Source organism: Apiospora phragmitis (genome assembly GCF_038363925.1).
Source record: "Apiospora phragmitis strain CBS 135458 chromosome Unknown utg000005l:1.0-4161743.0:1.0-4166827.0, whole genome shotgun sequence".
In the NCBI taxonomy this organism is placed as follows: domain Eukaryota; kingdom Fungi; phylum Ascomycota; class Sordariomycetes; order Amphisphaeriales; family Apiosporaceae; genus Apiospora; species Apiospora phragmitis.
In genome coordinates, this window is record NW_027117403.1 from 3,285,997 (window position 1) to 3,310,919 (window position 24,923).

The 24,923-nt window shown below is 52.3% G+C and overlaps 8 protein-coding genes across 8 annotated transcripts; 3 read left to right on the plus strand and 5 right to left on the minus strand.

Annotated features, from left to right (window-relative positions):
• Positions 1 to 713: 713 nt before the first annotated feature.
• PG994_005013 (uncharacterized protein) lies at positions 714 to 1,520 on the plus strand (the record flags this gene model as incomplete). Its single annotated transcript, XM_066856422.1, has 2 exons — positions 714 to 1,102; positions 1,298 to 1,520. The coding sequence occupies 2 exons, from the start codon at positions 714 to 716 to the stop codon at positions 1,518 to 1,520; spliced, it is 612 nt and encodes a 203-aa protein (XP_066718589.1).
• A 396-nt stretch (positions 1,521 to 1,916) lies between these two features.
• Positions 1,917 to 3,575, minus strand: PG994_005014 (MFS monosaccharide transporter; the record flags this gene model as incomplete). Its single annotated transcript, XM_066856423.1, has 4 exons — positions 1,917 to 2,930; positions 2,972 to 3,375; positions 3,430 to 3,457; positions 3,516 to 3,575. 4 exons carry the CDS (start codon positions 3,573 to 3,575, stop codon positions 1,917 to 1,919), a joined length of 1,506 nt encoding a protein of 501 aa, XP_066718590.1.
• A 4,311-nt stretch (positions 3,576 to 7,886) lies between these two features.
• Positions 7,887 to 8,654, minus strand: PG994_005015 (uncharacterized protein; the record flags this gene model as incomplete). The annotated part of the gene is made up of 1 exon (XM_066856424.1): positions 7,887 to 8,654. One exon carries the CDS (start codon positions 8,652 to 8,654, stop codon positions 7,887 to 7,889), a length of 768 nt encoding a protein of 255 aa, XP_066718591.1.
• Positions 8,655 to 9,209: 555 nt separating this feature from the next.
• Positions 9,210 to 11,302, minus strand: PG994_005016 (uncharacterized protein; the record flags this gene model as incomplete). The annotated part of the gene is made up of 4 exons (XM_066856425.1): positions 9,210 to 9,378; positions 9,596 to 10,667; positions 10,774 to 10,993; positions 11,081 to 11,302. 4 exons carry the CDS (start codon positions 11,300 to 11,302, stop codon positions 9,210 to 9,212), a joined length of 1,683 nt encoding a protein of 560 aa, XP_066718592.1.
• Positions 11,303 to 11,912: 610 nt separating this feature from the next.
• On the minus strand, positions 11,913 to 12,638 carry PG994_005017 (uncharacterized protein; the record flags this gene model as incomplete). The annotated part of the gene is made up of 2 exons (XM_066856426.1): positions 11,913 to 12,424; positions 12,512 to 12,638. 2 exons carry the CDS (start codon positions 12,636 to 12,638, stop codon positions 11,913 to 11,915), a joined length of 639 nt encoding a protein of 212 aa, XP_066718593.1.
• A 2,602-nt stretch (positions 12,639 to 15,240) lies between these two features.
• PG994_005018 (FAD/NAD(P)-binding domain-containing protein) lies at positions 15,241 to 17,797 on the plus strand (the record flags this gene model as incomplete). Its single annotated transcript, XM_066856427.1, has 8 exons — positions 15,241 to 15,478; positions 15,537 to 15,555; positions 15,627 to 16,007; positions 16,075 to 16,110; positions 16,189 to 16,510; positions 16,591 to 16,645; positions 16,798 to 17,568; positions 17,661 to 17,797. 8 exons carry the CDS (start codon positions 15,241 to 15,243, stop codon positions 17,795 to 17,797), a joined length of 1,959 nt encoding a protein of 652 aa, XP_066718594.1.
• Positions 17,798 to 18,045: 248 nt separating this feature from the next.
• PG994_005019 (uncharacterized protein) lies at positions 18,046 to 19,729 on the minus strand (the record flags this gene model as incomplete). The annotated part of the gene is made up of 8 exons (XM_066856428.1): positions 18,046 to 18,124; positions 18,181 to 18,501; positions 18,579 to 18,605; positions 18,664 to 18,732; positions 18,792 to 18,909; positions 18,970 to 19,116; positions 19,213 to 19,441; positions 19,526 to 19,729. The coding sequence occupies 8 exons, from the start codon at positions 19,727 to 19,729 to the stop codon at positions 18,046 to 18,048; spliced, it is 1,194 nt and encodes a 397-aa protein (XP_066718595.1).
• A 3,435-nt stretch (positions 19,730 to 23,164) lies between these two features.
• Positions 23,165 to 24,603, plus strand: PG994_005020 (uncharacterized protein; the record flags this gene model as incomplete). The annotated part of the gene is made up of 3 exons (XM_066856429.1): positions 23,165 to 23,388; positions 23,501 to 24,230; positions 24,349 to 24,603. 3 exons carry the CDS (start codon positions 23,165 to 23,167, stop codon positions 24,601 to 24,603), a joined length of 1,209 nt encoding a protein of 402 aa, XP_066718596.1.
• Between the last annotated feature and the right edge of the window lie 320 nt (positions 24,604 to 24,923).

Consider the following 24,923-nt stretch of genomic DNA (forward strand, 5'->3'; position numbering starts at 1 on the left):
TTCTGTAAAAGTGCCGGCGGGTGCCCTCCATACCAGAATCAGAGAAATGAGGCCCGTCCCGGATGCGGAATGTCCACGGAATGTCCCCAAGGAAGCCCCGCGGAATCAAGCGCTGTCGAGGACGGCACTTTGGGAGCCTGCCAGCCTGCACACAACGCCGTACCACTCAGTACAAGGTCACCTGATCATCCAACAACTTGTCGTCACCCCCCATTCGTCTTATTGTGATCATCTCCAGTTCTTTGTACATGATCTTCAATGATTAACTTGGTTTTCAGCCTGCAGAACATCTTTGAGTAGATCATGATAGAAATGCGGATGTGATGCTCAGTAAGGCCCGAGGGGCACAGGTGGGTCGTCCGGGGGGGGGGGGGTCGGGTCTCAATTCTTTCTAGCGCCGAATCGGCGAACAGTCATCGGCAAGCTGAGAATAGGAAATCAGCTCGGCTTCGGCCGCCTTACGGAAACGGTGTTCAGAATGCCGCATATAATACTTGCGGGGTGTCTCCGAGCTTAGGGTTCATCTCCATAGAAGCCACCATCGTCAACCCGTGATATTACAAGAGCCTCATACTGAACGCAACGCTAGAATTGCGTGTTTCACAGCTTTTAATCATTGTCCAAGCTGTATCCTTAATGAGCCACTCCGCACGCACCATGGAGCTACCGTTTCCAGTTCCCGCGTCGCTGGCACCGGGCTTTGTCCTCTCCCCATGACCGCCGCAGACACGGACGCAGCCGCGGTCGTCTACTGCGAGTCCTTCAAGACGGATCCGGCGAACACCTACTGGTGGCCCAAAGATCTGGCACCGCTGCTCGCGTGGTGCAGCGGCCGCATGCGGCTGAAGCTCCGCGATCCTCTGGTGCGCGTCTTCAAGATCACCGACACCGCGAACGGCGAAATGGTTGCCTTCGCGAGGTGGGATGTTCCCACGGGCTCCACCAGATTCGGCACATGGATCGGCGGGGAAAACGACAAGGTGGACGTCACGGCCCTGGTGGAGGGCGGCGATGGGACTGCAGCGGCAGTAGAGAAGCAGCCATTAACGGCAAGCGCTGATGCCGCGGCGCCGGCTCCGGGGGATTATCCGGAAGGGGGAACGTGGAAATTGCTGGGCGTTTCTTCTCGGCCTTGAATGCTTCCCAGAAGAAATGGAAGACAGATGATATGCTAGGTGAGTGTGTCAAGTCTATCCGCATGGCTTCCCCTTCCCCTTTCCCTCTACAAATGCAAACCTCGAGGCTAACGGGCGACAATAGGACTTTCACTGCTTTGTGTTTCGCCAAAATATTTCAGAAGAGGCATTGCAATGGCTCTCCTGGCCCCCATGTTGGACATTGCCGATGCAGAGGGCCGGAAGACGTACTTGGAGGCTACCGCTGCTGGGAAGCCGCTATATGAGCGACTCGGCTTCCGCCTGGTCGAAGTGCTCGAGTTCAATTGGGATGAGCTAACCAAGGAACGGAACGGGCTCTACAAGAACTGGGTCATGATTAGGGATCCCGTGGCTCAGAAGTAAAACAACAAGCCAGTTGGTTCATTACAGCGAGCCCCATGAGCCGGTATTAATAGGATTGCTGCTTCAAACTGGAGTGATAAAGAGATCAAGGAAGGCGATGTGTTCAAATCACATAAGTGATGCGCTAGTGCTCTGTATTGACAAATAAAAAGGGTCATCATCAATAAGCAGGGCCAGGAACACCATGCTTGCCCATCGATGTACCTGTCGACATTAAGGCTGATTGACTGAACCTAACTCAACAGAATGACTCAACTTTCCGAGTGGATTTATGAAATATCCCCAAACAAAACCGCATTTTACTAGTTTCCCAACTTCTTAGCTTAATGCCAACGACTCTCCTGAGTTTCCCCTCTTTACTAATAGGCAGTCAGTCTACTTGAATATCCCATTGCATCAAGCTTTGGCGTGCTCCACATTCTCGATCGTACCATCCTCACTAACGACCTTCTTCACCGCCCCGTCGGGCGCGACAGCCCTAAACCCCGGCGCGCCGCCACCGTCGACGTCGCCGTCGTGCGCCAGCACCGCGACGCGGTCGCCAAAGGTGCTAGCGATCTCCTCGAGCGTCTTCTTGCGGGTCTCGGGGAAGTAGAAGTAGGCGACCGCGAGAAAAAACACGGTGCAGCCCACAAAGACGTAGTAGTAGTTCTCGCCGATGCGCGCGAAGGCGCTGGGGCCGGCCTCGGTGATGGCCACGTTGACGACGAAGTGCGAGCAGGCGGCGAGGCCCATGACGCGGCTGCGCAGCGCCATCGGCAGCACCTCGGCGCCGTACAGCCAGGTCGTGCTGTTGAGCATGCCGTAGTAGGTCACCACAAACAAGTAGATGCCGAGGATCGCGAACCCCTTCCCGACGCGGTTGTCCGTGTTCTGGAAGGCGCGCTGCATGACGGCGGCGTAGACCTCGACCACGATGATGCCGCCGAGCCCGGTCAGGATCATTTTGCGCCGCCCCCACTGGTCCGTCAGCCACTGCGTCGTGACGCAGTTGGCCACGAAGGCGACGGTGCCGTAGACGGCGGCCAGGGCCAGGATCGCGTGCCGGTCGATGCCGAGCGACTTGTACAGGATGGTCTGGTAGTACTGGATCACGTTGACGCCCGTCAGGCTCGTCATGGTCTGCACCGCGACCGAGGTCATGACGCGGTGCCGGTACAGCCGCCAGATCTCGGCGTACGACCGGATCTCGCGCGCCCTCTCGTACTCGATCTGCGCCTGCATGAGCGCGAACTCGTCGGCCACCTTGTCGGCGTCGCGCAGGTCCCGCCGGATGCGCGCGAACTGCGCCCGCGCCTTCTCCGGCCGCCCGTTCCGGATCAGCTGCCGCGGCGAGTCCGGCATGAAGGTCGAGAGCCCGACGAACATGACGACGCCCCAGGGGATCTGGATGCCCAAGGGAAGCCGCCACTGCGTCGCGCCGTAGGGGCGTAGGCGCACGCGAACCCGACCCAGTTGGACAGCATCGTCCCGAAGGCGATGCCGCAGCCCGAGATGCCGCCGATGAGGCCGCGCTGCTGGGGCGCCGCGATCTCGCTCAGGTAGATGGGCACGGTGCCCACCATGCCGCCGACGGCGTAGCCCGCCAGCACGCGCCCGGCCAGGAACATGCCCATGTTGACCGAGGCCGTCTGGATGATGGTCCCTGCCGTCACCACGGCGCACATGAGCTTCATGAACCCGATGCGCCCCAGCCGGTCCCCGATGAAGGTCTGCGTCAGCGCCCCTGCCGCCTCGCCCGCGATGTACACCGCCACCACTGCGCCGGTGAGGCCATCGCATGGGTGGTCCATGTAGTCAATCCAGCTCTGGTGGGCGATGGCTGGCGCGTGGAAATTCCACTTAGCTTTCTTGTCTGGTGAGGGGTCGAGGCCGATCAACATGAACGAAACTTATCGTCAGGACTCACTTGTAGTGGCAATGCCAGTGTCAAATCCCTACTTCCAGTCTCAGTAAACCAAAGCTATGACTACTTGGATGATCGCCTGGACTTACGAAAAGAAGAGTGCCGATCGCCGCAAAGAGCGCGACACCTATCGTATACCAGTTCGCCATGGTGTTTGTCAGATTTGTCCGGTCGCAACGTAGATAGAGATGTGTGATTCTCGAATTGTCTTCTTTATTCATAGCACGGGAGCCTAATGGTTAAGACCAGTTACTGGCCAACCTTATCTTTTTCCCCGAGAAGGCGAGCCGGCTTGCCAGTCTCCCCTCCCCGACTTGACCTTGCAGCTGCTAGTGCAAGCTGCCAGCTTCCCCGAGCAGGCGAGTCAGGATCTGATTTGAGGGGAGCTGCCGCCCATTGACAGGTGCGGAGTGTGTTGATCAATTGCAGTATCGGGCGTTACGGCATGGTCCTATTGGGTCCTGAATGTAACACTCCTGTCCTCGAGGATCGCGGTCCCCGCCAATAATGGGGGGTACCCATGGGGTAGCCTGGGGCGGCAATTGAAAATTAGGGGGCTGCTCGGGGTAACTTTGTCTGGGGAAAACAAGAACCCACACTCCCGTTCAGTGCTTCCTTACCCAGTATGAAAATGAGTAGGCGCTATGAACACTAGTAGACAGTAAACTCATTGCATCCAACCAACCTGGGCAGAGCTGTGTTATACATGACTCGCGACGTCATATGTTTTGAATGTACGAGTAGTAGTCACAGGCTGTCCCTCACCACAGCTGCGCACATCCTTGAGTAAGTGGCACGTCATATCTTGACCGCCCAGTCACCATACATTTCCAGGAGTCTGATCTCGCCAATGAAAATGGACGTCGAACCCATTCGTCTGCAGCAACTTTAGAGAAACAAAGCGCCTCACTGCGGAGGCTGTCGTCCCCGTAATTTAGCAGAAAGGATAGTAGACTTTTGGAAAAGGGGGCTTGAAGAGCTACAATATCACGCTATTCAGTCACAGGATAATCGGCTTCAAGGGCCGTCTTGGGGGATATACTGTAGCAGTATGTTGTTTTCTCCGTTACGTTCCATGAGACGGGGGAAGAGCCCCTGGCGTGTTTAGTCATATCGTCCGACTGCAGCGCTCTCCAAGGTAGTTGTGGCCTTCAAGTGGGCCTCTCTCCATTCCTCAGCTCCTCGTCATCATCTGAAGCAACGGTCATCTAAGGCTTGGAGTTGGCCAACCCGCAGTCGGCCTCATGGAAACATCCCTTTCCAGAGAAGAAGAGCCGGAATACGAATCCGCCAAGATCCGCGGCGATCAGTCATGCAAGCTCCAAAACCTTCGGTAGGCGAGGCAAATCTTATTGGAGTTAGTGTCGGGGACTACTGCCAGCATGAACGCCCAGATGCCGCCCGTGCTGCGGACAAACGACTAGTTGGCGGTGGCCGCGGCCTGCTTCGACTCTGGGACGGGGGCCTGGAAGTAAACTCCGGTACTTGTACATCTCTACATAGTCAAATCTGCAATAACGCCTCTCGATGATGACCATGAACAGCATTCTAGACACCATTGGAATGACTACAGTTAAGTATTGCCCACGTTTCCTCGTGGATATCAAGTCGGCTGAGCTGTTCTCCCGTCTAAGTCAATGCCTCGATCCCGTACCTCGCACATCGCAACTGGCAATAAGTATCTCGCTTTTGAGTGCGAAGGGGCAGATCGCCAAGAGCGTGGGCCATTGCCGGCTAAAGTTGTTATAAAGCTGGCCAAACAACGGTAGAACGGCGTCACTTTCAGCAGAAATTGGTTACTATTATCACCACACTTTAGGACCAACAAACCTTGGGGTTGGAACCGAAATATCAGCTTCCTGTATTAGGAAAACTGGGTGGAATACTTTAGCACTTCTCTCATTGTATGAGGTGTCCGCGAAGGAAAACCCCTGGAGGAAAGCCCCTAAAGATGCCACTTAGTAACCGTGAGGTGAGAATAGAACAATGTGGAATTTACCTCGTCACTTGTGAATTAAGCCAGCTGACGGTGCTACGGTCACCCCATGCAACGGCGACCCCTAAATTTAGATAGCCCTTAATAGCACCACATATAAATCAGTATATAAACTAGTTAGTTTTTAATTTATAATTAATTAAATAATATTATCGTCTTCTTTTTCTTTTCCTCTTTTTAATAGGCCGTAAACTTAACGAGTTAATATTATAGCACGCGATTTAAAATATTATAAATAGCTCGTTAATAAAATAAGCCGCCGAGAAGCATAATATCCTTAAAATAATTCTAAGGGCTCGGATTTACGGCCGCAAAACTATAAAATAACGAAATAAGTCTTTCTAAGCTTTAATAATAGCGGAAAAGTCTTAGATCGTAACTTAGTACTTTACGTAATATAATTTAAGCTGCTCACCGGCGTATATTATTTTTTAAATATTCGCTTAATAAATTTTTTAAATTAACGAAATTAATATAATACTCGGTAAATATTAAGTTAAAAGATTTATTACTCGCTATTTATTTATTAATATTATTTTTTTTTAAAAGGATAGATTTTTTAAAGCTTAACGTAACTTCCGTAGAAAAAATTATCGAGTTTTTCGAACGGCTTAATAATCTTATTCTAAAATTAATCCTTCCGGAGTTTCGGTTTAACGTCGACGAGATCGGTAATTAATTTAATTATAAAACGAATATAATAGTTATTTGTAACGAATGCTATCTGGGTTCCAAAAGAAACCTAGTAAGACGTACTAGGGTTTATGTTAGAACCTAGATAGCATTCGTTACATTATTAAACTTGTTAGAATAAAGAGAATACTAGTTATAGACTCTTTTAACCGAGAATGAGCTTCTATGGTCGAATATAATAACGTTTTAAGCCGAGCCTTACCTCTTCTTATTATATTTAAGGGTTAATAGGTCTAGTAGTAATAGTTTCCGGAGAAGGACTCGCTAACGGATGCCATGGAGGATTAAGTTTTTACAGCATCCCTTAAAGGCTGGATTAATAAGGAGCTAGCCTTAGTATAGTTAAATAAGGTCTTTATCTCTTATATAAAGCTTTAAAACGAGGACTAATAGCGGCTTATTATTTTAAATAGCTACGCTAGTTATATAAGCGAGGACTTTATTATAATATACTTAAAGTATAAGATATAGCTTTTCTTTTTTCCGGCATACTCGTTATACTTATTATAACCCCTAGATTTTAATCTTTTTAATATATTAAAGGATATTTATTACTAAAAAATAACCCTATATTATATAAGGCTTAATAATATAATTATAAATAAGAGGGACTTCTTTCGATATTACGAGCTAGTTAAAAAGTTTATTTTTCGGCCGTATATAATAATTAGCGGCTAAGCCGTAACTAATATATTCCCTCGCGATATTAATAAGCTCTTTAATAGCTAGAACCGGAGGATAAAAAACTAAGTAAAGGCAGAATTATTTAAGCCTCCCCTCGACGTTTCCGATAAATAATTCTCTTTTATAGCGTTATTAATACTTATAACTAGCCGCTAAATTAAAGAGTTAGCGGATACGCTTAATAGTAATGATACTATTTTCGATGGCGCGACGCGCCGGGTTTTATTCCGGAAGCTTTAAAAGAATCTAGATACTTTAAACGACTAAATCGGCCAATTAGAGTACGAGAAGTTACTTTTAAAAAGTAATCTAGAGAAAAAAAGAGGTAAAAAAAGGAAAAGAGTAATACCTAACCCTAACTAGAAGTTTACGCGTATACGAGATGCCATGGCAGTTAAGAGGGAGATGAATGGCGTTGCACTAGAACCCCAGGCTGTCACTCCATCGTCGGCGCCGGAAGCCGTTGTAATTGAATCTGACTCTGAATCTGAGATTAAGAGTGTTATAGAAGCGTTTCGGGACTAAAACGGTGTTTTTAGGATTTTGTGTTAATTTTTAATTAAATTATTCGTATTATTATTATATAGTATTATTATTAGTTTTTAGGGTCGCCGTTGTATGGGGTGACCGTAGCACCGTTAGCTGGCTTACGAATTAAAGGTAGGATTAATATATCTCATTAATATTCATATAATTTACTATAACGAGCATATTAGTGAACTCGAAGTACCCATACCCTTGACCCAGCCTTCCTGTTCTGCGATTTATACTCAAGCAAATACCTATTCATTTCTTTGTGAGCCATGTGATGTGCTAACCTCTCATTAGCAATCGCAGTGCTTTACGCATCGCCCGCAATCCTTGCAAATGCCATTGCCACCACGTTTGCAACCTGATTAGTGTAGGTTCGCTTTTAGATTAAAACTGGACGCCCGAGACTTTTGTGATTAACACAGAATCCAATATTTCGTGCTTTGTGGTATTCGTGAATAATACAGCTCCAGCAGAATTGCAAAAGGGTATTCTGAAGGATACGGCTAGAGTGAAAATGACAAGCCTGGGGAAATAGCAATTCTCCCTCCCTCCCTCACGCCGGAGGTGAAACCCCCGAAACCCCCTTCAACAGCTCCACCAGCCGATTCTGCGCCGCCTCGTCCCCCGCCCCAGCCTTGGGCGCCTTGACCCGACTATCCCGCCAGTACTGGCCCGACCCCGCCTCCTTCACCGCCGGCGCTGTCCCCTCCGTCAGCAGGACGTACGTAGCGACCGACTTCTCGATGTCGTCCGGGGCGCCCGCCCCGCCCATCTTGGTCGGCACCCAGCCCGGGTCCGTGCTGCTGCAGTCGACCTTGCCCTGGCCGCCGTTGTTCAGGTGCCGCGCGAACCATTTCGCCAACATGATGTTGTGCAGCTTCGTGTCGCCGTACCCGGACCCCTCGACATCCCGCAGCGACGCGTCGCCGCCCTGGTGCATGCTGCTACTAAGAAAGACGTAGCGCTTAGGCGGCGGGTCGACAAGGCAGGTCAACATATACGGCGCGAGCGTGTTGACGGCGAACATCTCATTCCCTCCCCCAGCAGCCGCACCCGGGCGGCGCGTCATGATGCCCGCGTTATGGATAATGGCGTCCCAGGGCCCCTTCTCGTTGAGCTGACTTGCGAGCCGTTTGGTCTCGTCGGCGGACGCCAAGTCGGCGACCAGCACGTCCTTGGCCTCTGGACAGCCGCGGCGGGCGTCCTGGGCGCGAGAGTCGTTGCGCGCGTGCAGGTAGACGGCGTGGCCGCGCTTGGCGAGGGCCTGGGCCGACAGCAGGCCGAGGCCGTCGGAGGAGCCGGTGATGAAGATCTTGGACATATTCTCTCTTCGAGGATACTCGACGGATCACGATGCGTTTTATTTCTTCCCGGTTTTGGTTCTGATGTCTTTCTCTTGAATATGGAACCAACAGTGTTAATGCTTTTTTGCCGCATGTGCACTTTGCTCAGTCGCATTATGGATCACGAAACAGCGATGACGTCATCGAACTCGAGTCATGAACGTCTAATTAGGGCTAGGTAAGGACAATTTTAGTACCTGAACGCGGCATCATCGGATATTTCAAGACTCAAGGAGCTACTGTAGACCGGAAAGTTACTGAAGTGCATACCAACCTGTCTCTGTAAGTTGTGGATGATTGTATGCGCTATTCGTTGACTTCCCCAGGTTCTCCGTTCTCCGTGCCTATTCCGAGATGAAAGTGGGCTACGGATTTCTGAACCTGAATACATCAGACCTTTTCATCATCAATGCCGACAAAATGGCAATTAACCAGGCTCCCAAAACGAAAGGATTTAGCTAGAGTCATACCTACACTCATCCTTCCCTGCCAGCAGGGAGAAACCATGTCTTGAATGTTCCTCTTCCTCCTACCTAATCATCGGGATACTCCTCCTTGAGGTTACTGACAAAGACATGGCCCTCCGTGTCCCAGCGCTTGAAATAACGGCCCGCAATCTTCGTAATGATATCACCCGTCGGCTCCCTCGTCAACTTCAAGATGTTCTCCTGTGCCACGTATCGCGAATTCCGGTGCGTATCACTGTAGGTTTGGGAATATGGTATCAGCAAAACAATGTGCTCCTCCCCCAGTACATGTGTCGAACGCGTTAGTGGAACCCAACTAATGCGAATATTAATGGCCTTGATATACTCAGTGCGACCACACATATATGCAATGCGTGGAAAGAGGGTGGCAGGGATGAAACGGGAGAAGGGGGGAAAGGGTAGATAGAGGAGAGAACCAGAAGATAACATACATGATATGATAGAATGGCTGATGGCGTCCATCTTCGAGATCGTCGACGCGCATCTGTTGAATCCACGCCTCAGGCATCTTGCACGTCTCGTCCCATCCGGTGATGATGCCCTCGTACTGGTACCGCCGGTGCTCAAAGTACTGCCCCACGCGGTACTTGACAATCGGCATCGTATCGGAGCCGTCGTCGGCGAGTCGACTTTTGGGCATCCGGGGTTGGTCGTCAGCCTCTCTGAACGCGGCGATCTCCAAACTTGGGTCCATTGGGTGCAGAGGCTGCTGTGGCTCCTGACTGCCACTGCTGCCCTCGCCGCCCTCGCCGTCGTTGATGTCAACGCCATCACCACCACCACTACTACCGCCGCGAGGGAACAAGGAAGCATACAGTTTCTCCGCCAATCCGATCTCCTGGGGAAAGTGCCGCAGCAGCCGCTCCAGCAGCGGCGTCGCGTAGACACGGCTCTGCTCAAGCGCGTCATTGCGCGTGCGGTGCCCGTCGCCCAGCAGCACCGCGTTCCAGAGCCCGACGTAGGTGTACGTTTCATAGGCCAACGGGCCGCCCGTCTCGTGGAACGCGCTCTGGGCCGAGCGCAAGATATTGTGGCCGGCGCGGCGCGGCGCCTCGGTGACCGACGTGGGGCCCATGAGGGCCGCCACCTGCCCCGCGGGGAGCCGTCGGTCCCACAAACCGCGGGCCAGGTCGGTGGCGGCGACCTCGTTGGCGCTGTTGAAGGGGTCCAGGTACATGCGCAGCCCGGGGGCGACGGAGCTCCCGGTGGTGGGCCGGCGGAGGCTGTCACCGACGATGTATTGTGGGAGGTCGACTACGGCGTACACGTGCCCGGATAGTTGGACGGCTGCGCTGATATGCCATGGCGCTGGGCGACGGCGCAGTAGATGGCCACGCTCTGCAGTGGCAGGCTGGTGTGCGGCGGCTCGAAAAGTGCCATCGAAAGGAAGTTGTTCCTCAAGTCGTGATATGCTGCATGGTCGGGATTGCCGAGCAAGTTTCTCTCCCGGAGAAACTCTAGGATCTTCAACGCCTTCTTTCTCGTACCATAGTCTTTCCATTCCTCTTGCCCATAGTGCCTCCGTATGTCTTCGGATATTTTGTCGAGTTCTTCGTGAATAGCCTCAAGATCGCCCCATTTCCCGTTCAGCACAATAGGTCATAGGCACCAAGGGCATCTACGAGCGACACCTTGGCGTCATCCTCCGCCAATCGAGTCCAGGTATCGATTGCCATCGTGCGGTGTATCAAGTCCAAAATGGCGCTGGCATAGAATCGTCCGGCGAGAACATCGTCAGCTTCGTCGGGCGTCTCGTCCCGCCATCGAAGCAGCAGATCCTTGGCGTCGTACCCGAGGGCAGCGACCCTTTCCATTCTCCGGATGCGTCCCTGTTATGTCCGCAGCAGATCCTCTAATAGGGTCGTCGCCTTCTTGTCCGTAGCCTGGCGCGTCTCAGACAGTTTCCGCCATGGCACATCGAGTGGGAATTGCGTGATGAGGTTCGGTCGGTAGTTTGGGGCACGCCCGTATCGCCAATCAGACAGGCAGCGCCGTTGCCATCGCAAAGACTCGCCAACGATGCGGTTGTGGCGTTCGTTCGTGAGGGAGAACGCCAGGGCCTCCGCGGGTGGGAGATTGGATGCGACCGACAGCAGGAGCTCGTCAGGTAGGCGATCGAGGGGTTGTTCGGTCGCCATTATCGTGATGGTCGCTGTGGTAACGCACCACCTAGGCAAACTTAAGGTCGAAGAGCGATCAATCCAATGAATATAGCTCGAGAGAAGTTTAGATGAAACCAGCTGGGCGGGACCACCAGAATCTACAGATTCAAAATCAAGGGTTCAAGACGACGTCTTTGAACTGGCGGGTCTGACGTCAACTAATTGGAGACGGCAGATACCAGCCCGTTGAGAAAACGCTAGACTACGTGGGGGCGGGGGCTTTGGCGGGAGAGACGGGCCCAAAGATCAGCCATCCACCGAAAAAAAAAAAGTGCACTGATAAGAGGTATGGGAATCTCCGAGATATGACTGAAAACACTCATGGGAATGTTGATTGCTCTAATCGTTATTTAGGATCATCATCTAACATGATTCATTCCTCAAGCGAACAACTCCGGATTTCCAGGCACCGACAACGTGCCCTGGGGTTCTCCCCAATTCCTCCAGTCAGGTTCCCCTCCTCGTTACCAATGCCAACCTCCATAATCATTCATTAAACCCATTATCATTAATAAAGTAGGTAGACATGTAATCGTGCAATCAATAGGACTCCTTGTGGGACAATTCAAACCGCAATCATCACGAATTAGACCATCACCTGCGTGATGTCCACGGCCTGGCAAGTCGGGTTCTGCGGCGGCAGGGTGGTGGCCCAGGCGACGGAAGGGTAGTAGTAAGCGGTGAAGGACTGCCAGCAGACGAACCAGTTGTAGTAGGCCTTGGGCTGGCTGGGCTTGGGCGGGACGTTGGGCTCGAAGGTCGAGTCGTCCTGGTAGCCGTAGACGAACATCTTGCCGTCCTTGTCGAAGCCGACCGACTGGCCGCCGGCGTTGCTGCTCGCGCCGAACAGGGGCTGCGCCACATTGCTGGTGCTGGAGTAGGTGAAGGTCATGGCCGACGGCACAAACGCCGGGTCGCTACCGGGCGCCAGCTGCAGGTTCCACGACAGGAAGCCCACCTCGGCACTATCCATATTTTGGTTGCCTGTGTAGTTGAAGAAGAAGGAGCCGTAGTTCACGTGGTCACCGCTGGGCGCCGGGCCGTTGTCGAAGCACAGGCCCTCTAAGGCGGCGCCGGCATGGCATGCACCACCGTAGCCTAGCAATAGCAGCACGTTAGTTCCCGTGAAGAAGAAGAAAAAACCAGTGCAACTGGTGTCCGCGATTGATTAGGCAAGTGACGTACCATCAATGGTCTTGTTGTCTTTGCCGGTGATGTGTAAGAAGAACGGGCCGGTCTGGTTCTGAGGTGCCTGGGCCTGCACAGCTGAAGCTGCGAGAGCCAATAGGGACGCGGACAGCGAGAACTTCATGATGATGGTTGGCTGATGACGGGTGTAATGGAAAACCCCGATCGATGCAAGGTGAATTGATGGCAGCTGGATGTATTAGACACTGAGACGGATGTAATAGACTGTGACGCACTGAAACAAGGCCTTGATGCTGGGGATGGTATGAGAGAGGATATTGGTTTTTATACGGTGGTTGACCTGGCCATCAGGGACAGAAAACGTGCAGATCTCTTTCGCTGATCAGCGTTGTCCAGCCATCGCTTGTTCCTTCCCGACAACAGCGTAACGCAATCCGGCCGTACCAAGTGGGCTGCGATTTCCGCGCGGTGGTTTAGTACTTTATAGGTAGTCCTACGATTAGATGGGTCTTGTCACTGCCTAGCAGAGAGATTGACAAATTGGGAGAATGCATTTGTTCCTTCCCATTCAACACACGACTTCCATAATTGCGTCGCGGACTGTTTCTGCTTACACGGACGACTCTGACACCCGCTCGTATATGCGATGTGACATCGTAACGCCATACCGATCGTCATTTTCCACGACGCATCTCACTACTGTCCTAGACTGAACACTGTAAGACTGTGATTGTGTGTCGGAACTGTAGGCAGGTGGGCGCTAGAATCCAGGTCATCAAGCGAGAGCGAGACCGAGCCGCTGAAGCCGGATCGTCATGTGGCACAGCAGCTAATACAGTAATAAGAATGGGTAAGAAGACCAAAAACTAGCTGCTTGCCAATTGCTAGCCCCATTGTTGATCCCATCGCAGAAGATTGAAGCCGTCGGTAGGTCTAAACAAGCTCATTGCCGCCTGGGGATATAGCAAGGACTTCCTTGCTGTTCTCGTCCCAAGTAAACCTATCCGGGATTGGAGCCGGTTAGCTCCCAGCTCCCGACCTAAACGGCAACAGCATCGAAGTGTTTGAGTCCTTGAATAAGTAGATATCATTCAACCTGTCACCAGAAATTGACAGACAATGATGCGTCAAATTTTTAACCGCGCCCCCTCGGTAAGCTTCTCGAAACTCGTATTCAGGGGTGGGAGGTTCTGAGTGATCCCATGACGCCGATCACCGCTCAATCTGCAGGTGGCGGGTACGTAGGTGGGCTTGGTGCAAAGCCGCGGTGCCGCGGTCTGCCGATTGCCCGATCGATCGACCAGTTCATCCCCGCCTGGATAGCCTCTTGATAATTTCCGACATTGCTCCTTCTTGTTTGCTGGAATAGAGGATCACCATCGGAATATTAATCCGCTGCCAGTCAGCCACGGCTTGTGCGAACCTGCCACCTGCATCATCCCGCTGGTGGCGCAACTCCAAGTAGTGCACCAAACCATTGCACAAAGACCCCGAATTCAGACATCACGTCACACTTGGTGTCTGGAGCGGACGTACCTCCGCATTACATGAGCTGTAATCTACGACTCGACGCTTCCATCATCATCCTGGCTGGTAACTCGGCAGCTTGTGCCTCGCTGTTACACTTGCATCGTGGCAATGCCCAATCCAACGCTCTTGACCAACCAGTAATGGCTCGCACGACGCAGTTCCATTTGTGCATCGTGCAGGGAATATTGCTGTTGCGTTATCGTATCGCCGTCTACTTCGTCTCTTTTGCTCAATCGGGTAATGGGGTCTTTTGGTTCGAGTATCAACCACTACTCGCTATTATTAATAGGTGATAATAATAACGAGGGGTTCCCCAGGTTTCCCGAGAGCCCCTCCCACCTGTAGCAAGTCACCACCCGGAAGGGCAACTCACAGCGGAGCCATGCCAAAACTAGTGAGACGGAATCAAACTCATCGGATGTTTTGCATCTGCAGCAGTCGATGCCAATGCAGGGAACGCCGGTGTTTCGTCATCAGTATGCAAGAATGGTGGGGAGGCAATGCCAGAAGCCTCGGCTTCGAAACTGTGAGGTTTACTCGAAACAGCGTAAGAACCGTTCTGCGATTTTCTATAGCGAACCCTAGCCGAGTGACATGACTGAAGTTTATGGTTCCTAGATCTATCTGCGCGACACGGAAAGAACATGCTCGAAAAAAGTGAAGCTTGTTTCGGGAAAGCCCAAGTAAAACCTACCCACCAGTAACCAAGTTCGACTTCGGGAAAATATTTTGCCTCTGGGGCATGCTGCAGGAAAGATATGCATATAGCAAAAGCTGGTATACCTGTTTCAGTGGGTTACCAAGACTCGCACAACATGTCATCTGAACGTCGGGATGCAGTTCGCGAGACGCGCCTACGCGGGATGATGGATGCTGCCCACATATCCAATACACCCCCGTGCATTGATTCTTCAACAGGGAGCGTCATGTAGGTATCGTATGCAGGCATCGTGTGCCGGCATACAGATATGGTGTGTATGTAAGTGCGGGGAGTGTGGCCGATGTGCGGCTGGATGCTACCTTGTTCGGTTTCTTAATAATTAGTAGGGTTGATATTCCTGCCAATGGTCAAAAATTTTCATCTAACATAACATGTTGGTTCCTTATGCCCACTTCTTCATTTATGGACGTTCGAGTAATATCAGTTCGGCAACATATACGTTGAACACCCCTTGGCTTTCCCCTGAATACTTACACATATTTTCGTCGCGTTCCTTTCCCTCCCATACCCGAACATGGGTTCGCAAGATGATACTAATGGTGCCAGCGGCATAAATGGCTATGTTACCTATCAGTGCCGTGATGCCCCCATCCATGCGAATCGGCATCTCCGAGTTGCCTGTATAGGCGCTGGGGCTTCTGGGCTATATCTCGCCTATAAGCTGAGAAAGGACTTCACTGACTTCACTTTGGATATCTATGAGAAGAGCCCGGATATCGGGGGCACCTGGTTCGAGAACCGCTACCCGGGGTGTAAGTGATCTTAAAAACATGGGTATGAAGTGACAGTACTAAAGTAAAGGTGCTACAGGTGCTTGTGATGCCCCAGCGTGAGTATCCCTTGACCATGGATGGCATAAGACGACGAAAGATGGATTTAGACTGACATTACTCACGACAGACACAACTATACCTATTCTTTTGAACCCAAGTGGGACTGGTCCTCGAAATACGCATCCGCGACCGAGATCTTCCAGTACTTCTCAGACTTCGCGACCAAATACGATCTCCGCCGGTACATCTCTTTCAGCCATGAGGTTGTGGGCGCCCAATGGGACGAAGATGTCAAGGAGTGGATTGTGGATGTCAGGGAGGGTGGTCCTAACGGCCACACGATACGTCGCCACGCCGATTTCCTCATCAACGCGTCTGGCGTCTTGAACAAGTGGAAGTGGCCCAACATCGCCGATTTCGATGCATTTAAGGGCCCCAAGATTCACAGTGCTTCATGGGATCAGAATGTCGACCTCAAGGGTAAAAGGGTCGGACTAATCGGCAATGGGTTGGTATTCGTTTGCTGACTTCTACTTTTTGTATACTCTCTATTACTGACTATTACCCTTTTATAGATCGTCTGGAATCCAGATATCTCCTCAGATACAGAAGTGAGTCTCCTGTGTTTGATAATCCGAAGCCGCCTATCATATATCGTCTGCTTACGTGTAATCCGTTGTCACAACAAGAGTCTCGGAGCATGTCACAACGTTCATCCGTCAGCCCACCTACGTCGTGCCGCAACAGGGGATGGGGCACCAGAAGTACACCCCGGAAGAGCAGCAGGGGTTCCGCGACGACCCCGAAAGCCACCTAAAGATGCGCAAGGAGACCGAACGTGCCATGATCGCCGTCTTTCCCGTCTTCGTCCGAGGATCCGCAGCCCAGACTAAAATCACGGACTACATGAGAGACGCCATGAAGGACAAGCTCGCGGGCGGCTCCGAAGCCCTCGACCCCGAATTCGCGAAACTCATCCCAGACTTTCCTTTCGGGTGCCGGAGGCTGACGGCAAGTTTTGATTCTGTTACTCCACAAAGCTTTCAAGTATAGATAACGCTAACAGTAATTATTTTTCTTTCTGGCAATAGCCTGGAGTCGGCTATCTCGAGAGTCTGACAAAACCCAACGTGACGGTGGCTCGAGGTAAGCGACTTTCGGGATCTACATTTCCCATTGCATTCGTCATTAGTCATTATCCCAGTGTGTTAGGGGGGTTATTCGAGGAGTTGCATTTACTTCCTTCTTTGACATTTCCTCCATCCCAAAAGAATAATGCTAACACCGAGGGTCGGTAGGCGGCGGTGTGGCACGCATGACCCCCGGCGGCTGTATGACCTCGGACGGACGTGAGTGGCCCCTCGACGTTCTCATCTGCGCCACGGGGTTCGACACCACGTTCCGTCCCCGGTTTCCCCTAATCGGGCGGGGCGGGCGCTCGATGGCAGAGGAGTGGTCCGAGGATAACGCGACCAGCAAGCCGACAACAACGACAGGAGACAACGGGTCGGCAACATCTGAGGGCGACCGCGGCCGCGGCCCGCGGACCTACCTGAGCCTCGCCGCGCACGGCTACCCCAACTACTTCATGTTCCTGGGCCCCAACTGCCCGATCGGCAACGGCCCGATCCTGATCCTGATCGAGCTGGCGGGCGAGTACATGGCCCACTTCCTGAACCGGTGGCAGAAGCAAGGCCCCGGCCTCGCAAGCTTCGAGCCCAAGCGCCAAGCCGTCGACGACTTCATGGCGCACAAGGACGCCTTCATGGAGTCGCGCGCCGTCTGGTCCAGGTGCGAGTCGTGGTACCGCAGCCGCGCGACGGGCCGCGTGACCGCGCTCTGGCCCGGGTCGGCGCCGCACTACATGGAGGCACTCGCGGAGCCGCGGTACGACGACTACGAAGTTACTTATCACAAGGGGGCTAACCGGTTCGCGTACTTGGGGGATGGGTTCTCGCAGACTGAGCTCGACCCGGATGCGGATACGGCGTTTTACGTTCGGAATAACGATCGGGAGGGTTGTGGCATCTTTCGGCCGATGCAGAGTAGGTATAACGCCAAGGATGCTAGTAAGATGCTGGAGTCAGAGTGGGGCATCCCTTGATCGCCCGAGAGAGAGAAGCGCAAGTCTCTTGAGAAGATGGAGATGTCTAGGATAAAGGCCCGAAGCATCTGCTTATCCAAGAAGCAACCGAGAGGATCTATGACTCTGGCCCCGACGACTGGGAGTCGGCCTGGGGCAACAGCGGCGGCAACGGTGGGAACAACGGCGATGATGGAAACGGGAGAGATGACTGAAGCAACAGTGATATGGATGGAAGCGCGTACTTATTATGTTGTTTACCTATCCTTGCTGGTGATATGTTAGAATCAGAGAGTTGATCATAAATGAATTCAATGTCACGAGACCCATCGGAACTCTTCATAAGTTGCAGTATATGCGTAAATATGTACATGTCCAAATATTATTTGTACACTGAAATTCCCAGCCTTTGTCTGCCATCCCTATATCCGGCCATGTCCTCAACTACCAGTGAGGCAATACCTCATGACTCTTGTATCACAACCTCAGTACGTTTCGTGATGGCATTAGCCGGCGGCGGCGGCAAGATGCACTCCTCGGAACTATCGCCCCCGCGAGGGTCGTCGCCACATCGTGGCTGGTAATGCGCGCATTGTACCCCATCCCGACCATGTTGGTGTCGGACGACTTGTTGTGATGGCGGCCCCCGAGGGCGTCCATCATGTCAAGCGCGTAGATGTCGTGCACGGCGTTGCTGTGCCGCCGATACCCGGACCTCGTGATGCCACCACCACCGGTGGTGCTGCTGCTGCCGCCGAGATGACTGCCGCTCTTTCGGCTCCCCGGATGTCCGTACCGCGACGACCCGTACGTGTAGCCGTGCGAGCGCATGTGGCGCGACGTGGTCTCGAGCAGGCTTTTGAAGAGCGGGCGCAGCGTCGGGAGGGAGGCCGCGAGGATCCCGGCGTGGAGCTCGGCGCTAAAAGGGGGTGGGGCGGCCGGTGTTAGTTACATGCCTCTTTTCTTTCTGGCAACTGCTAGTAGATGGTCTCTTACGTGTTCCAGAGGAAGAAGGCGGTCGACCTTTCGAGAATGGATTAGTCAAAATAGTCACTTTTCAGGGGTCCGGGTGTAATCTCACCAGGTAAAGTCCGTGTTCTCAAAGATATGAGCCCCAAGATATACACGGACGATGGCGGCAATACAAGCACTGATTCCCGTATAAGCTCAACGTACTCGAATTAGTTCCGGATATAAGCGAGTACTCACAAGATACCAAGGCTCAGAGCAAATATCAGAGTAGCCTTGGTTCGATTATTGACTTGGAGCTTCAATATCATGGGAATGGGGAGCAACACAAAAATGACGTCGGTTGTGATATTTACGGCTTCGAAATGTTAGTATTCTGCCCCGAAGGCCTGATTTATGTGGGCGAACATGTACTTACCTCCATTGAATACCCCGATGTTGGTGAAAGTGGTTTGGTCAAAGCATTTCGCAGTGGGCGGCCGGACCAATGCAAACGTGGCGTCAGGTGGAACGCATTGAAAGATCAAGGTGCAAACACAGGATATGGTGAATAAAACGATGAAAACTGCAAAGCAAGTAAGTTAGCTACCCAACTCATTGTCGATTTCTCGATACCACTGCCACCCTACCCTCGTACGGATTCCGAGGGTATTGAACTTACACTGCGTGAAGATTATGACTCGACGGTACCACTTATTCTGGATGAGGCGAAGTAGAAAGAAGCCGATGGATATCTTGACTAAACTAATGCCGACCACCAAGAGGATTCCATGAATGTACTGCCAGCGGAGGAAGGCGGGAAAGAGCGCGAAGTCCAGGTCCCATAGATGCTTGCCGGCACCAGTCTCGCATTCGCCGACGAAGCAGACCATGGAACCTATGGCTGCTATCTATTTATCGCCACCGGAGACTCATGAGTTACCATTCTGGCTACACCGGAAAAGGGGAAGGTTCCGGATTGATGGAGTGCTTACCAAAGCCGCAATCATCACCATGTCGTCGACGCCGAGGGTCTTGATCATAAATTGCCGGACCCATATCCGCAGCCCCACAATAGCGAAGGATAGTCCCATCATCAGGCCCGAAACCGAGAGGATCATGTCGGCATTGGAGTCTCCCGCCGTCGGGGAAGGTCCGGGAGGAGTTGGCGGCGGGGAATGTCTTGTTTTGATCTGCATCGTGGCCGAATATACCCTGGTCCTTGGATATGCAGCTAAGCAACAGCAGCAGAAACCTTCAGCAGAGGTTTGTTATGGAGACCGTGGTAATAGTCCCACTTGGATATAAATCCCAGTGCTTGTATAGAGAGAGAGAGAGAAATAGTGTATGTGTAAGGAGTGGAAGGGTTGGGGCCCTCAGAAGGAATTGCGACATGCGACGGGGATATGTCTCTCCTCTTTGACCCGCGATAGAAACTCTGTCACAACCAAGCCATCTCGACCGTTCGGCCGTTCTTGCTGTGTTTGCTCTTTGCCCAGCTCCCCTTTCTGTTTTCTCTTTTCTTCTTTTCCGAATTGGCTTCGTCGAACGCCAAGAGAAGATCAAACCCTTCGCTTGGCAGATGTTGAGTTCGTCAGGAGTTCGGTGGTCGCGGGGTTTGTTACAAGGGGGAAGCTGCGGAAAACCGTATAAGACAAATGGGCCTGCGAGGAAGGACCATGGGCGGGGTTTGCCGAGCAATCAGCACCCCGTTAACGATGTGTGCCTTGACCTCATCCGGGGAAAAGAGCAATATCTAAACTGGCACCGGAAAAGGATGCGTGCGCTTCTACAGTAGGTGGTGGGCAATATACTGGACAAATTACCAGCAGGGCGCATCGCGGGGGCTTGCAGGTAGAAATGCCATGTGGGAGACAGGTCGACGACATCTGCCGAGACTTAGGGACGTACCCCAAAAGACAACGAGCCGATTGGCCGATTAATATAATTGCATTTTGGCTTTACAGAAACATCGACTCACGACCTAATTGGATGACAAGGTCTTCGCGGGATAGCTCCATTTGTACGAGCCGGAATCTGAAGGCACACCCTTTGCAGTCGTTCAGTCCCCATTGCAAAGGAGTGATATCAAAAGAATGACATCCAAGCACAAAGAAATGTCCCAGAGTTGACGCGTACGGCGCCGATGCTGCATGCCTGCCTATATTGTATGTAATCATTTCTTGCTTCTCTACTAATGGCATATTATCAGATCGAACAATGACACTATGTTACAGAACTGCTGGATTCGAGAGAATACAGGGATCGGATACTGACCTGCCCAATACCAACACCTTTTTGGAGCTTGCATATGCTGGCAGCCGCCTCCCAAGTCGCACAGACTCGGAGTAATAACCTTGTCATGCGATCTTCTCCCATCTCTTCTTCATGCGATTCTGAGTTGATTTATGCTATAGACGAATTACCACACCTCAACCTCACTGTGCCGGCATCGTTTATAGCTTCGTAGAGTTCGAGGCGTATGGCTAAAGTGGCGCACGAAGCGCTTCATGGTTGAGAAAAAAGGAGAAGAAAATATAGTCGTAGGGAGAAGGGGCAAAATTGGTGTGTAGCTGCATAGCTAGAAGTGCTTGTAAATAAGTACGCAAGGGTTTCATCATGGGAAGTTCGCTGCTGAAGAAGTTGAAAGGAATTCGGAATACCAGCCTCTCATTGGATGGGAGGCATATGGAGGGGCATTTGGTAGGGTATTATTGAGCTGCTGTATGTCGTAATGAGCCTGATGCTACATTTGAGGCTAAATGGGTTTCTCGCCATGGGAACAGGTCATGAGCCAGCCACATGGTAACACCCAACTTTGCTTCGGCATATGAGATGCAACCTTGATTCAGCCACCGCTTGCCACTCATAATACCACTCTATAACCGTTATTGGACTTCCGGTAGTTGATAATCCTTAAGTGTCCTATCCCCCCATTCCCAACGGCTTCCGGCATGAGCACAACGTCTCGGTTAGGAGCCGACCCGGCACCGATTCAACCCCGCAAGCGGCGGTGGAACTTGGTTCAACCAAACGATGAGGGTATCACTACACTGGTAACTTGCATACGACGTTGCGCTCATAAGTAGTAGCTGGCGCTGTCCCTATCCTGGGCTTAACCCGCATCCGGATGTAACCGAGCTTATCTCTCTATGTTGCCAAGTTGATCTGGCGGCTCCGCGCTATTGCTACCCAGCGTTGGTAGCAAATAAGGCTGTTAAAATCTAATTTCAGATTGTGTTAAGTGAATTATCTCTCGATGATATCGTCACGACCCAGTCAGCTGTATGGCAGGGATGAACACGGCCTGAAGGCATATGGCACCGGCGCATTGCTGGTTCTGTTGACATGAAATGTTGAATAGCAAGAAGGCCAACCAAAGCAATGCAGATAGTATCAGGTTCGTTGTTTGATGGTCCTAGTTGGCAAGTCCTGCTGCTTTCGTTTAATCTTGGCGAACTGCAACAAGGTGAAAGCACTCGGCTTCACCGCCCGGCCACAGACAAGGCCATTCTGGTCTAGATGTAATGCGACTGTAAGATGAGAAACTTGCGTTTTCGTTTACGTCTATTCTGCACTGGTATTCGGCACCGATGTTTCAAATCCTGGTGGACTTCGCCTTGGGAAAAGGGTGTCAAAGACCGGTCAGACGGTGAGTCTTCCGACGGTAACTACTGGGTACCCAGTTATGCGAGCAGTCCGACAAGGGTCTTCAACGTACAATTATTTCCGATGTCCACTCTGATTCGCCTCTCCCCCTAGACCTGCGTTTGAATGTACCTTGCGTTGGCCGGTAACCGGGGAATTTCTCTTGCAGCGTTACGCTAATGCATGCAGGACCTGCACAGATATCGGCAGGGGTAGTCCATCCCTTCCAAAGATCCTGCCTCGATGGTAATTTTGCACACCGAGATGTGGTTGGGCCATCTTTCTCAAGGGATATTCCTTGTGGGGTGCCCTCGCAATTGCATTGCTCATAAGCCTGCTTTCTCATTACCCAAAGTAATCAGAACCACGTGGCATGGGTCTTGGGCAGCAATAAACCTACCTGAGAGGAGCAAACATCTGTTTCCGAACTTCCCATGTACGGATCCTTGCCCATGTTGTCCTACATAACTGCGTGACCAGTCGGAAATAATTCCCTGGCGAGCCCAGCAAGATGGAGCTAATATCGAGGCCCCTTGAAAGCCAGTGTGCCGGGTCTAGTGACGAAACCCAGCTCCGCGAGCTGATTCCATGGAAGCCTCCCTTTTCCCCCTATGATACCCTGCCTCGCCAGCCATGTGGAGCACACACACCAGCAACGTGGATGTATCACCGGCATTATGAAATCGAGAGAGCTCTCGCTAACTTCCTTTTTAGCTGCTAGTTGAGATCTTAGATGAGCTGTCACCATGCAGCTCGCTTACCCAAAAGGGGAAGAATGGACCCCGATCGTTTGCAGAAGGACTTGGTATTCATATATACTGTTGCTGTATCCCCCCGTGCTGTGGCGTTCAGTTACTCCTTTGCCGTAGCTCCAGGTACTCGCTGATTCTCCTCCGTACACATCTATCATTAAATGACAACTCGCCTTTGACGGCATATACACCGGTCGTTGCTGCTATCGTTGCTCCAGTCACTGCTTGGAAACCATGTATCTGCTGCGTCTAGCGCTATGCGCTACCAGTCTACTGTCTGTGGCCAACGGCAAAAGCTGCTATATTCCTAAACCAACCGACGGAACGGACTTGCTGGCGGAGCAAAGCCTGTGCAAGCTCCGCGATGCCGTTGCAAACAGGTCGCTACGGCAGAAGCTGGCCGAAAAAGACGTAACCCAAACCTGTACATTGGAAAATGCCTCCATCAGAAGGGAATAGTAAGTGCTTCTGTGTGTTCCGTCTCCCTGTCGTCGTCCGTTTGGCACTAGAAACCCTTCCAATCACAACCCTTTACGGGGAAACCACCCGACTGACTTATCTCGCACACAGCTCGACCTTGACCAGCAACGAGAAGCTCGCCTACACCAGCGCCATCAAGTGCCTGATGGCCAAACCCGCGCGGACTCCGCTAGACCTGGCTCCCGGCGTGCGGTCGCGCTACGACGACTTCGTGGCCACGCACATCAACGCGACCGCCACGATCCACTTCACCGGCAACTTCCTGAGCTGGCACCGGTACTACATTTGGGCCTTCGAGACGGCGCTGCGGGACGAGTGCGGCTACGACGGGTTCCTGCCCTACTGGAACTGGGGCAAGTCAGCGCGGGACCCGGCTGGTTCCCCGTACATGGATGGCAGCGCGACGTCCCAGGGCGGCAACGGCGCGTACGCGGCCCACAACTGCACGCCTGCGCTCATTAGCGGGAAGGGGTGCATCCCTGCTGGACGAGGTGGCGGGTGTATGGAGACGGGGCCCTATGCGGGACTGGTCGCGAACTTGTCGGCGACGGGCCCGACGTTCCCGGGGATCCGGACGGGGCTGCGGCCCTTGGGGTACCAGCCGCGATGCGTGAAGCGGGATATCTCGTCATGGGTGTCGTGCCAGTGGTCTACCGACGCCCAGTCTGTCGACCTCCTGACCAACCCGGCCTACCAGGCGGACATCCGCGCCTTCCAGGACCGTCTTCAGGGCGGCAACCTCTCGAACATCTTCAACTCTTCGTTCTTCGGAGTGCATACCGCCGGCCACTTCACCTGGGGTGGCGATCCGGGCGGTGATGTGAGTAACTTCCAGCTTTCCCCCCTTCCAAGTACACTCTTCTCATGCCATATTGAGTCCGCACCCACCGCAAAGTGGTAAAACAACTCCCGTGAGCTGACACACTCGGATGTCCCAGGTCGCCAACTTCCCCGGCGACCCTATGTTCTGGCTACACCATGGTCAGATCGATCGGACGTGGTGGATCTGGCAGAACCAGAAGCCGCTTGAACGCCTCTTCCAGATGGCCGGCACGCGAACCCTCTTGAACTACCCTGCCAGCGCAAACGCCAGCATCGAGGACTTGCTGGAGCTGCACTACACGGCACCGGCCAGCGCCGTCAAGAACCACCTCAGCTCCATGGGCGGTCGATACTGCTACATTTACTCGTAGACTTATGCGCGGCAAAAGAGCTAGAGTGTAGTAGATGGCGAATAGACCAAGGCGCAATTTCTCTGGTTTTAATATCTCTATTGTAAAGCTACGCACTTGCTTCGTGTAACTAGGAAAAAAAAAAAAAGAAAACTATTAATACGTTTAGCAATATACCCCGCTAACTTTAGCTTCGCCAGACCTTCTTGCAGGTATATTAACGGAGCAAGTACCTCGGCCTCATCATATCGCACATTTACTCAGAGGGTGTAGATATGCAGGGTAGGACAGGGTCTTGTAACCACTTATCCTGCAAGCCTCACGCTTCACCTACAATTTTC